Source organism: Lampetra planeri, chromosome 37, assembly GCF_965212315.1.
Source record: "Lampetra planeri chromosome 37, kcLamPlan1.2.h2, whole genome shotgun sequence".
Taxonomy (NCBI): domain Eukaryota; kingdom Metazoa; phylum Chordata; class Hyperoartia; order Petromyzontiformes; family Petromyzontidae; genus Lampetra; species Lampetra planeri.
The window spans coordinates 6,548,628-6,560,905 of NC_136143.1; the positions used below are offsets into that span (position 1 = coordinate 6,548,628).

The following is a 12,278-nucleotide window of genomic DNA, read 5'->3' on the forward strand; positions in this document are numbered from 1 at the left end:
TATTTTTTTCAATGCCCAGAATGCCATGCGGTAATGTTTTATGTGTTTGTATTAATGTCATCTATATATGGCCTATTTAGCTGCAATTTGTATTGGATTTAATGCTTAATTCAAATCCAAATCTTTCTGTAAATTCTGAGAAAACACATCACAATTGAAAAATGCGTGCAGGCTGGAAAGAATCGGAAAGAACAACGGGCAAAGGTGTGTTTGCGAATAATAAAAATGCAAAGATACAGCTGTCAACAGATGTTACCAGTCTACAGATGTTACCAGTCTACAGCTGTCTCCTTGTTTCACTTCTACCAGATGGCATGGCCACATTTTCTATTCCTTTTGAGTTTGTGGTCTAAACAAGAATACAGCTAATTCTAGATTTGAGCTTTCGTGACTGCAAGGATTCATACTCTTAGGTTTTTTCGGTAAAGTCACGTAGGTAAAAATAAAAAAAATAATTAAAATCAATAAAAGTAAAATAAAAATCACGACGTTTCGGAGGCAACACAAGCTTCCGTCTTCAGGTGGAACCGTCACAGCACGCTTGCTGTACTTGATAATTTGTTTTATTTTTTACCTACGTGACTTTACCGAAAAAAACCTAAGAGTAAGAATACAGCCACGCATTGTACATGCAATTTGGTAGTCACATGACATTCATGCAAGGCATGGTGGGAGTCGTGCCTTTTTGCTTTTTGTGAGCACACCTCTGTATTTCTGACTGGATGTATATAGCACTACACATATCTATCCACATGTATATATGTGTGTTAATATATGATATATACATACATAATCAATTGCAGCGCTCTGTGAAAAATTTCACATGGTGAGTAAACTATTAAACACAAACAATAGAAGATCAGGGTTTGCAGATCAGTCAGACAGTGTTGGAGTTATAGTCACAAGTGGGAAGGCATGTGCTCACTTACATAACTTGTGTGAAGTAGTGGGTGTGCGTTGCAGAGGGCGAATGGAACGCTTACACACACCACATATACACTCATCAGCATGGATAACCTAGTGCCTCTGGCTTGCGTTCAAAATGTCTGGTCTTTTCAAATTACGAATGTGGATGTGTTATTAAAATAGAATCATTTACAAAAATCCCTTTGTCAATCCACTGCTAGACGAAAGCCTCCCTATGCTGTGTATGTAATTATTTTTCGATTTAAAGCTTTCGTGACTGCAGGGATTCATCTTCTTGGTTCTTTCGGTAAAGTCTCTCTGTATTTTCCTTCTACGTGACTTTACCGAAAGAACCAAGAATATGTAATTATTGTTTTTTTTACCATACTTTACCAAGCTGGTCAGTGCGGGTTTGTGAAGAGGTAGTAGACTCAGGACGAGTTCAGATATCTCTTGCCACTGATGTTCGCTGTGGTCTGGAATCAAACACAGGTTGGCAGGTGAGGAGTGTGTAGAAAGCACTGCTCTAGCACTCCATAAAATATTACATGAAGGCTTTTAAATTTGACAGCATAAGTATATTGGGCCTACAACCAAATCACCCAGAATGCACCCGATTTCATCAGATCTTATAAGTAAAGTAGGATAAATCCTGGTTAGTGCTTGGAATGGCAATCGACATATTACACACTGTGAGGCTATGTTGTGGACAGTAGAGGGTAGTGCAAGAACATCCATTGTTGTACTATACTCACATGCTCCTACAAATATGCTCCCTGGTTTCACCAACTCCCATTGTAGAGTGTGGTAAAGAATGACCAAATAATTCCCGTGACCTGCATAGTATGGGGAGGCCGTCATCCAGCATTGAGCTGACAACAGGACATATCAAATGACACTCATTTATTTTATGTTCTGCACTATGTCCTATATGCTGTCACCGTGAAAACCTCTATTTTTCACCTGAGAAACATATCCCGGCTCCGTCACATCCTTAACACTGCAGACACTGAAAGACTGATCCACGAATTAGTTTTCTCCCACATTGACTACTGTAGTGCCCTGCTTTTTGGAACCCCAAGCAAGCTCATAAATAGGAAGCAGTATATTATTGGTTCTTTCGGTAAAGTCACATAGAAGGGAAATAATACAAATATAAAACAATAGAAAATTTCACGACGTTTCGACTGGAACACAAGCAATCATCGTCAGGTGTGAAATCCACAGCAAGAAAATGTTCTCGCTCGAAACGTCGTGAGAATTTTTATCGTTTTATATTTTTATTATTTTATTATTTCCCTTCTGCGTGACTTTACCAAAAGAACCAAGAATATGAATCCCTGCAGTCACGAGAGCTTTAAATCAAAATTTAGGAAGCAGTATGTTCAAAATGCAGCTGACAGGGTGCTAACTGGTACACAACACACCTGTTCCTTCAATGGCTCCCTGTCTGTACCCGTGTTGATTTTAAGATTCTCTCGCTGGTATTCAGGGTCTTAAATTGACTTGCGCCTCCCCTACATTCATTATCCCCTTCAGCCATATATTCCATCAAGATCGTTAAGATCCTCAGATTGTGCATCGCTCACTGTCCCACAGTCTAAGCTTCACACTTGGGGTGACTGTGCCTTGGCAATTTTGGCACCTCAACTCTGGAACTCCTTGCCCTTCGAGGTCATGACTTCCGAGACACTGTAGGTCTTCAAATCTGGACCAAAAACGTATCTGTTTAAAATGGCTTTCTCTCTTTAGTTATTTTCAAACGTCTTTCTCACTTCTTCCTTCCTTAGTTGATGTTAACTATTTCCACCTTTGCATGCATAGCACCCTGAGAACGATTATTTAATGGCACTTTATACATTTAAATAATTATTTCTACACAGCACCACCATTTCACTTCGATGTATTATTGTTGTAAAATGTTTTATTACTGTCCTGTTTAAGAATATGTTTTCCCCTTTTTTCTGGCAACAAAACAGGTGTTAATAATAACAAAACAGGTGTTAAGATGTTAAAACACCAAACTGAAACCTTTTGCAAGGAATCATGTCTGCATTAACCACAGATACTTGTGGTGAAAATACAAATCAAAAACATGCTGTGACAGTATATGCATTGTCTTTTAAACTGATTGGTCCACACCAGAGACAGCTTTCTTTAAACCCTAGTCTCAAACAGTGTTAGACCAGAGGACGGCAAATGTCGAATAGCACAAAGACAAGGCCACTATCAGGACAATGAGAGCTCGGGGTGAGCAGCTACATCATGTGATCTCCTTTACCAGTGTCAAAATATAAGACTAGGTTTTCCCCTTTTTTATGGCAACAAAACAGGCGTTATCATATGTATTGTTCTGTTGTTCAACATATCACTGTCACACCCACTCCTCCTGTTTGTCATGCATGTCTTCAGGCGGCACAAACGATCGGTTTCCCCGTGATGATCAAGGCATCTGAAGGAGGCGGAGGAAAGGGCATCAGGAAATCGACCAATGCGGAAGAGTTTGCGAACCTTTTCAGACAAGTAAGGTCATAGTGTCACTTCATCATATGTATATGTTTGTTATGCTTATTGCATTGCGTCATGCGATGAGACGAATTATTTTCCTTGTGGAACTCTTGCAGAAACATCGCCCCCATGATAGAGAATGACCCCTGCAATATCACATCACAGAAGTACTTCTAGGACCCCTTCACTTTGCCCGTTCTTCACTATGGGTGGTGTTACCTGCTTTTTCTACTTTAAATAAACCTGAATTGCTCCCAGTCTTTGATGGAAGACTGTACATGCAGGACCAGCTACTATAGGGTCATACTACGAGGCATCCAGGCAATGGCACTACTACCTGATTGAGAGACAACCAAGGTAGACCAGGTGTCATAAGCTTGGGCTGCGACGCGGCCAGGATATACCAGTGGTATTTTGTTGGAAGATTTAGCAGAGAATACCAGGGCATTGTAGTCTTGGATTGCCAGTTGCCCAGGACATAGTAATTGTACTCAGATGGAAAATTGCTAGGAGACAGGAGTACAATTGTTTGTCCCTGCTACTGCTGCGTGCAGGTGCAGGCGGAGGTGCCGGGCTCGCCCGTGTTTGTGATGCAGCTGGCAAACCACGCACGTCATCTCGAGGTGCAGATCCTGGCGGACGCCTACGGTAATGCCATTTCGCTCTTCGGCCGCGACTGCTCCATCCAGCGGCGCCACCAGAAGATCATCGAGGAGGCGCCCGCCAGCATCGCCCATGCCAACGTCTTCCAGCAGATGGAGCAGGTCAGCTCGTGCGTGGGATCTATTGCAGAGGGGGCTGCACATGTCTGGTCATTCGGAAGGACACAATCCATGCAGGTTTTGAAAAGGTCTAATGAAGGTGTAAAGTGAAGCGATCAAGTACTTAGTTGGCATGAAGAACAGAAGACATGCAGCCCTCAAACACCGAAGCTGTCGACCCCTGATCTATAGCCTACAGTAGTTACTATGCATCCATAATATTGTTTTTTTGTGTTAGATTGCATAAATATAAATGTGTCATTAAACCCGCCACCACCCGACACAGCCAATGAGTAAGGTTTGTCACGTAAACAGAACGAGTACAGGACACCGGTGTGTTAGAGAGCAAATCCACAACATATACAATCCGAGTACGACGTTTGGCCAGTAATTAGTTGTTATTACCTGTGTTGAGCAGTTCCTGACACACGTACTCGGAGACGGAGGTAAGTTAGGGGTTTTCGCCAGGGTTTATTAAAGCTTATCAATACTACACAGCAGGGTACACAACTCCCAGGGGCTAGGGGTCCTACTCTGAGTCCGGGTCCCTGCCGGCTAGCTCCAGTCTCTCTCTCTCGTGTCGGATCGTGGACTCTGCCGACTCTACCGACCGGAGAGAGAAGCACCTCTACGGCTACCACCGGCTTCTCCCCAGACTCGCCACTCGATCCCTCTCTCTACCCCTGGTTCCCTCTTCACCCTGCCTACTCTACCCGTTCCCACAGTGACCCCGCTTACGTCACGGGGTATCCCTTAAGTACCCTAGGAGACGTGACGTCACGTGCACTGCCCAGCGCGCGCGACCCCACGTCCCGTGATGTCATCGCACCGGACAGCGCACACGACGCCACCACTCTCCTCTACTCCTCTACACCTGTATTATGGATGATCTTGGTCGCGAAAGCCTACGTGTTAAAGTTACTATGCAGATGCTTATAGATCAACAGTGTCTAATGCTGCGTTTCCAAGAACAGACAATACAGTGACACAGACAATACACTGCAGACAGTACAGATACTAATAATGAGACAGTACAGACAAGAAAGACAGCACAGCGGATCGTACATGTGGAACAAACAGTACAGATGAGAAGACAAAACAGACAAGACGGCACAAAGCAGACAGTAGAGGGCAAGATAGATAGTACAGATGAGACAAACATTATGAGTTCGGCACGACATACAATACAGACGAGACAGTACAAAGCCGACAATGCAGGCAGTGAAGATTTAGACAGTATAGATAAGACAGAAAGTTCAAACAAGGCAACAAAAAAATAAACGGTTCTTGAGTTGATTCAAGACCTAAATGGTGGTAAGGCATCTTCTTGGTTATTTCGGTAAAGTCACGTAGAAGGGAAATAATAAAATAATAAAAATAAACATAATAAAAGGCATTAAATCGATGAATTGTTACCTGCCTCTCATCCATCCCTCCCGTTGCGTGTTTGTTTGTGTGTGTGTGCGTGATCGACGAGCAGTGCGCGGTGCGGCTGGCTAAGATGGTGGGCTACGTGAGTGCTGGCACGGTGGAGTACCTCTACAGCCAGGACGGCAGCTTCCACTTCCTGGAGCTCAACCCTCGCCTCCAGGTGGAACACCCGTGCACCGAGATGGTAGCCGACGTCAACCTGCCGGCCGCTCAACTGCAGGTGAGATTCGTCACTTGACATCTGTGGGATAAACGCTTTATAGATCATTGGATTCCTCCAGTATAAATAAATATTCTGATTTTGTCACGTGCTCGCGAACACCTCCCTTACGCTCCCCGAACCTTGTGTAGTGACATAAGAGGGGAGGGGCTGCTGGGGGCTCTGGGACCCTAGGCAACCCAGACGCTTAAGCCCCTTGGCGCCAGGTGGTGGGATCCCAGGCCTCTCAGCCAGTTAAGCCCCTTGGCGCCACCAACGGGGGGGGCTGTGTGTGCTCTGTGGGATATCTTGGGGCGCACACAACCCCACCCCTCGTTGGGGACGAGGCATAAAAGGGCAGCTCCCTGGCCGATCAGGGTCAGTTGTAGCTCAAGACCCAAGACCCAAGACCAGCCATCTCAGGACCCTGGGACGCTGTGAGGGCCAGTGGTGGGACTCTGGAACTCCCGGCTCTACGTCCTTGTGAGGGCGAGTTCCAGAGCGTAGCCAGAGTAGTGTATCTAGGCTGTGTACCTAGGCTGTGTACCTAGGCTGTAACAGAGTATCAGGACTGTTCGAGTGTTGGATTGTAATAAAGAAGTTACCTCTACAAGTGTCTCCGGAACCCATTACACTTGTATGGCACACACTAAAAGGTAACAGTAAAAGGTGCAGGCTTCCGATTGCTTGCACATGCCACTGCCGGCAGAATGGCCTCCGCTATGGGGAGCTCTGGCGAGCACCTTTAGAGGACATTTGGTTTATTCTTCCACACTGGCCTGACGTCTTTGCGAAGGTGGTTGGACCCACACTTTACCCCACCTCATGTGACTTGCCAATTGACTAGCTGTGGTGCGCTGCTCCGTGGATAAAGGCACCGGGGATTTTATAGAAACTTGCCCCATTATGTCAATTGCCGCGACGGGAGATCTGATCGAACCGGCCATCGTTGCATTACACCATAGCATCTCCTCACCACACTCTGAGCTCCATTTAATAAATCAGCATCGATCATCTATCCACTGCCGGATGAAGGCTTTCCTAAACTGTCGCCACACCTTACTGTTTTATACCAAATGTTAACACAGCCATTGCCATCGATGCTGTCATGTACGATTAGCATGGTTGGCTATGTACGGTGCAAAAGAAGTTCAAAGTACTTTTCCTTTATTCGGTTAGATTCTACAGTTGTGAACTCAACACATGATCCTCCAAGACCTGCTATCAAAAGTATTTTGCCACCTGGCTTTATCGGCCTCCCTCCTGGGCCACTGACCTCTGGGTGCCCTCGTCAATGCTGACAAAACTGTTACCAATATAAACTTCACCCAGTAATCTTTGCTTGGATTAAAAGAGGCGTTATAAATAGTCCCCAATTAAAATAAAATAAACCTTGTAAATAAAACAGAAATTGTATCTGAAACACATTCACCCTCCATAAGCCAGGCGTGATATGAAATATATCCCTTGTCGTTCATCCTACATTATGTGCTAACCTTACAGTTGGCATGTGCCCTATTTTACACTGGTTGACATTCTGTGTTGACTGGTGGAAGACGAGCCAGCACAAGTGAAGTGTGATGGGAGGTGGCCTGGGGCAAAGATACATAGACACGATTGTTGAATCAACCAACTATAATAGACAAGGGTCTGCCTCTCTAAGTAAACATAATATACAGTATAACCTTTTAGTCGATCAACCCATTGGCCCACTGGACAATTGTTTTTCCAGCAGCACTTGTACTAGTTGGCAAACTTGCAACATATTGGGACACATCAGCATAGTCCAACCCATGAAACACATGCTTCAGATGTCACAGGCAAGCTATGCACTAACACTATGGGGCTCACTCAGTACACATACAAAAATGGGCTTTGAGCCATCAGCAGCAGAACTGAATTGAGCATTGTCATTGTTGACCGTCACCCATTTTTCGTTGGCATGCGATACACTTGGTTTATTTTCATTGCAAAGGATTTCACAACAACTATGGGGCTGATGACTCCACCTACGCGAGAGCCAATCAGCAGTGGATTCCTCTCCTGTCTAGTATTTACAACGTTTGCCATTTGAAATAAATCAAGATCAAGTTCAAAAGGTAGTAATGGCTGGTGTCATTGAACCTCTTCCTGACTTCATATTCTTAGGTTTTTTTCGGTAAAGTCACGTAGGTAAAAAATTTAAATTAATGAAAGTAAAATAAAACAAAATAAAACATCACGACGTTTCGGAAGCAACACAAGCCTCTGTCTTCAGGTGGAACCGTCACAGCTACGACAGCTGTATCAAGTAAATGAGAGATCACAAGAAATACCACCCCGTATTGAAAGCGATGGGTATTACCTTGTTATCTCGGCATCTCTTGAGGAAGGCCAGCGTCTCGAGAAGCTGTGACTTCTTGTCTCGTTGTCTGTTAAAAACTCTAACAGATAGGTGGAATTCCTCCCCGTAGAGGGCATTAATTCTAGATTTGAAGCTTTCGTGACTGCAACGATTCATATTCTTAGGTTTTTTCGGTAAAGTCACGTAGGTAAAAAATTTAAATTAATAAAAGTAAAATAAAACAAAATAAAAAATCACGACGTCTTCCTGGCTTCTCACTTGGCTGTAAACGCTGGACCACGGTGAATCGCATTTGGGCATCGCATGGTCGATGCGCTGGCCTTTGACACGAGTGGAAGATACAATGTTTTCACGTGCGATGGTGGAGTGGAACAAAGCGTAGAGCCACATGGTCAACTGCTACCCATCACGACCATCAAATAACAGCACCAAAGCAATCCACGAGCTCACAGGCAGCACCGTTAAATGGCTAAAGAAGCCGGAGATCAATTATAACATGTGTTGCTGTTCCAAAAATCAGTTACTTATCTCAGCAGTACACCATGTGAAAGATGAAGAAGTGGCTTTCTCTCTGGTGAACAGCATAAGAACTGGATCTGATTCTGGTCTCACTTTGATGGATTCATCCCATTACTACTCAAAATTACAATATGTCAAGAAAACAAAAAGATATGTAAAACAACTACATCTCCATATATATATATAAAAAGGCAAAGTTGTGAATATGTGTGTCTGTTCAAAATGTTTAGCGTACTTCCCGACATGCAACACACTTGAAATTTTCCATGTGGGTACTTTCCAGACTGTACACCATGCAAAAATTATAAAAATACACATTTCTTTTTTTTGGGGGGGGGGGGGGGGAGCTCAATAATGCATATATTTGTTGCACGGCAAGTGAGCTGTGACGTCAACTCTGTCATGTGACCCGTGCATGTGGAAGCATAACGCATTGTAGTGTAGTGGTTAGCGCACCGCGCTACAAACCCGGCGACCCGAGTTCGATTCCCGCTCACGGCCACCACCGGTGACGATTATTTTAACCGGTCCTGGGCCTCCCCTAGGTCGACTCAGCCTCAAACGAGTAACTGGTGTGGTGTGTGAACATCGCCACTGGGGGGACAAAGGCGTGGTGAATCCAAGTCCTGGGCGAAGCCGGGTAGTAAAGCTAGTTATTGTATAAAAGAGATGAGTAGACAGACTTTAAAATCCACGTTAATGTACCTTCTAACTCATGAGCCTGGAGCAGTGCTCATCTCTATTGGCTGCTATTAGCTAGTGGTGGAATTTATTCCACATTTTTGCGTCAGTATCTCAACTGAAACACTAAGTCATATTATTGTATTTCTGATTTCCTGTACATTGGAAAGATTGATACAATTATGATCTCACAGTTCAAGCTTTTCCATGATTTATTAGAGCAAGCATAATCTGGGTTATTTTCCTCATATTTTATCAGCTTAAATCAAATATTTTTCAGCATCACACAAGTAAACAAGTGGTACTGATGTCCTTGTAGGGCCGATACAAAATGTATTACATGATCAACACACATGAGTGGGTTATCACGTGATTAACTCTCATTGGCTACATAGAATAATTTGTGCCACTACAGTTATGCTGAGCTGATTCTGTGACACAGTGGTAAGTGCACTGGATTATGAATACAGCAACCTGAGTTTGCTTCCCGGGAAAGGCTAGATCTGTGTTGGGTGATGTCAGAATTGGTCGTGGGTCTTATTCACAAACCCACACTGACCAGCGTGGTGAAGTATGCTTAATCAGCCTCAATGACATCCATCCAGCAGTTGATTGATAAAGCTATAAATTATTACTTTTCATGTTGAAATACAAGTCTTCTCAATGCTCAACCAAGTACAACACAATTATGTATCTGCTGTTGTCTAGCAGTGAATTGAGAAAGAGCTCTTAACAACAACACTGATTTTTATAACGTTTATTCACCTCTGGTGGTACCAGTTTCTACTCCAACCCATGGGTTAAATATCTCACCCGCTGCTGCCTCTCTGCAGTCTTAACTGCTTGGCTTCGCATGATCCCTCTTGTGTACGAATGCAGATAGCGATGGGCATCCCGCTCTACAGGATCAAGGACATCCGCATGCTGTACGGGGAGCCTCCCTGGGGAGACGCCCCCATTGATTTTGAGAATTCTCCCCACACGCCGAGCCCTCGAGGACACGTGATTGCAGCGCGCATCACCAGCGAGAATCCTGATGAGGTGGGTTCAGTGCTTTTGCTCCCTGCCTTTAGGCTAGCGGTGCAGAACTTACGGGCTATGAGCCAAACACAGCCCGTTACTTCAATTCACGTGACCTGCGGTCACATGAGGCCTACTCCTTTGGTATGGCCCACAATTTATTATTTATTCATCGTTACAAATATCTTACTACTAGAGGGGAATGTTTTGAGCATGACAGCGTCGTGTTTCTAAATTCAGCTCGCTAGGTCACCTATTGTCTTTTAAGTAGTTCTGAGCACATGGTCAATGTGTGTAATCTGTGCGTGATCACAATTTAGTGACAACTAATATGGGTCTATCCAAAGGTATTTGAACGATCTTTTTGACCCTCAGTAAGCAGAATGCTCCCCACCCTTGATTTGGTCAATTGTTAATTTAAAGAAGATAAGATATCTCTTTTTGTATTTTTCTTCAAATTATATATACATAAATAAAATAAAATGATAAAATACACTTGAATCATTCTTAAATTACTGCAATGGCTGTGACCTACAAGAAGAAACAAGAAATCCTGATCACAATAATCATTAACAATATATAATTTCAGGAAAAAGATATAGTACAATATCACTGTTCACCATGTCCCTTCAGGGTCACAGGTGCTCCTTAGGGTAATGTGTCCACTGGGCACCTCTCTCATACACTGCGAGCAGTGAGCTTGCTGCTCTCGTTTGGGAACACTGCTATGTGGCGCTGCAACAGCAGAGGGCGGTCAAATCGTCGGAGCGGATACTTGACCATCGGATATGCAACATTGGACTGTATTTCTAAAAAAAAAAAAATCTCCGTCGGGCAGGGATTCAAGCCGAGCGCGGGCACGGTGCAGGAGCTCAACTTCCGCAGCAACAAGAACGTGTGGGGCTACTTCAGCGTGGCGGCAGCAGGCGGCCTGCACGAGTTTGCCGACTCGCAATTCGGCCACTGTTTCTCCTGGGGAGAGAACCGGCAGGAGGCCATATCGTGAGTCAACCATATGCCAGCTCAGAGCCTCAGGGGTGGTAATGGTGGTAGGCAGTACACAGCCACTGTGGGTGCAATGTGTGTCCGGACACCCCCAACACATTTTACCTGTATATTTAGAGTTTCTACGTTCTCCCCGTGGTCGCGTGGATTTTCCCCGTGTCTTCCGGTTTTTTCCTTCACGTTTAGAAACATGCGTTTCAGAGAATTTGGCTGTTATTCATTTCCACATGATAAGCCACTTTGTTGAGCTATCATTTGTGGCCAGGTCGCTTTTGAAAAAGAGCTATATAGCTCAGTGGGTCTTCCCTGGTAAAATACCAAAAATATATATACATATGGCTAAGAGACAATGACAACATTTTGGACAAAAAAATATCGTGGCATTTATGAGTTTGTATTTTTCTCCCTTCAAAAAGGTGACAAATGCCAACAATGCTGATGACATAACCTTTAAATACACAATAGAACTGAAAAGTAGTTTCAGGCCTGAGTAAGTAGCCAATGGTTGGACAGATTTAATATAATTATCTTGTAGTAGTTCCCCCTCTCATGGGTGATGAAGAGGGATGCCAACTTAAAGGATCTTATCTGTAATCTCACCAATGACCACTGGGAACCTTTTGCTAGTAGTACACTCCCCAACTTCCAAAGTGTATCTCTGCCATTGATGGTGGCACATTCTGCCTTTGTTCTCGCCGAATGTAGAGATGCCACGCGTACTTAATTATTTGAATATTATATGAAAATGTATTATATGATAATGCTATGCTAATGTAACAATTTGGTTAATGGAACGAACAAGGTTTGCAAGTGAGATGTAAAACATGAGAAACAATACAAATGAGATGGTAAAATTATGACGAAAATAATTGATGCTTGAATCAAATTGTCACCTCAAGGCGAT

General features: G+C 43.8%; 1 protein-coding gene across 6 annotated transcripts in view; it reads left to right on the plus strand.

The window, feature by feature from the left end:
- Positions 1-12,278, plus strand: part of ACACA (acetyl-CoA carboxylase alpha) — a 208,988-nt gene that overhangs the window by 39,726 nt on the left and 156,984 nt on the right. For all 6 annotated transcript variants that reach the window (XM_078611909.1, XM_078611906.1, XM_078611910.1 and 3 more), the window contains 5 exons: positions 3,319-3,429; positions 3,969-4,178; positions 5,656-5,826; positions 10,229-10,390; positions 11,208-11,371. In XM_078611909.1, coding sequence (XP_078468035.1) covers positions 3,319-3,429; positions 3,969-4,178; positions 5,656-5,826; positions 10,229-10,390; positions 11,208-11,371 — 818 coding nt within the window. The remainder of the gene's footprint in view (positions 1-3,318; positions 3,430-3,968; positions 4,179-5,655; positions 5,827-10,228; positions 10,391-11,207; positions 11,372-12,278) is intronic.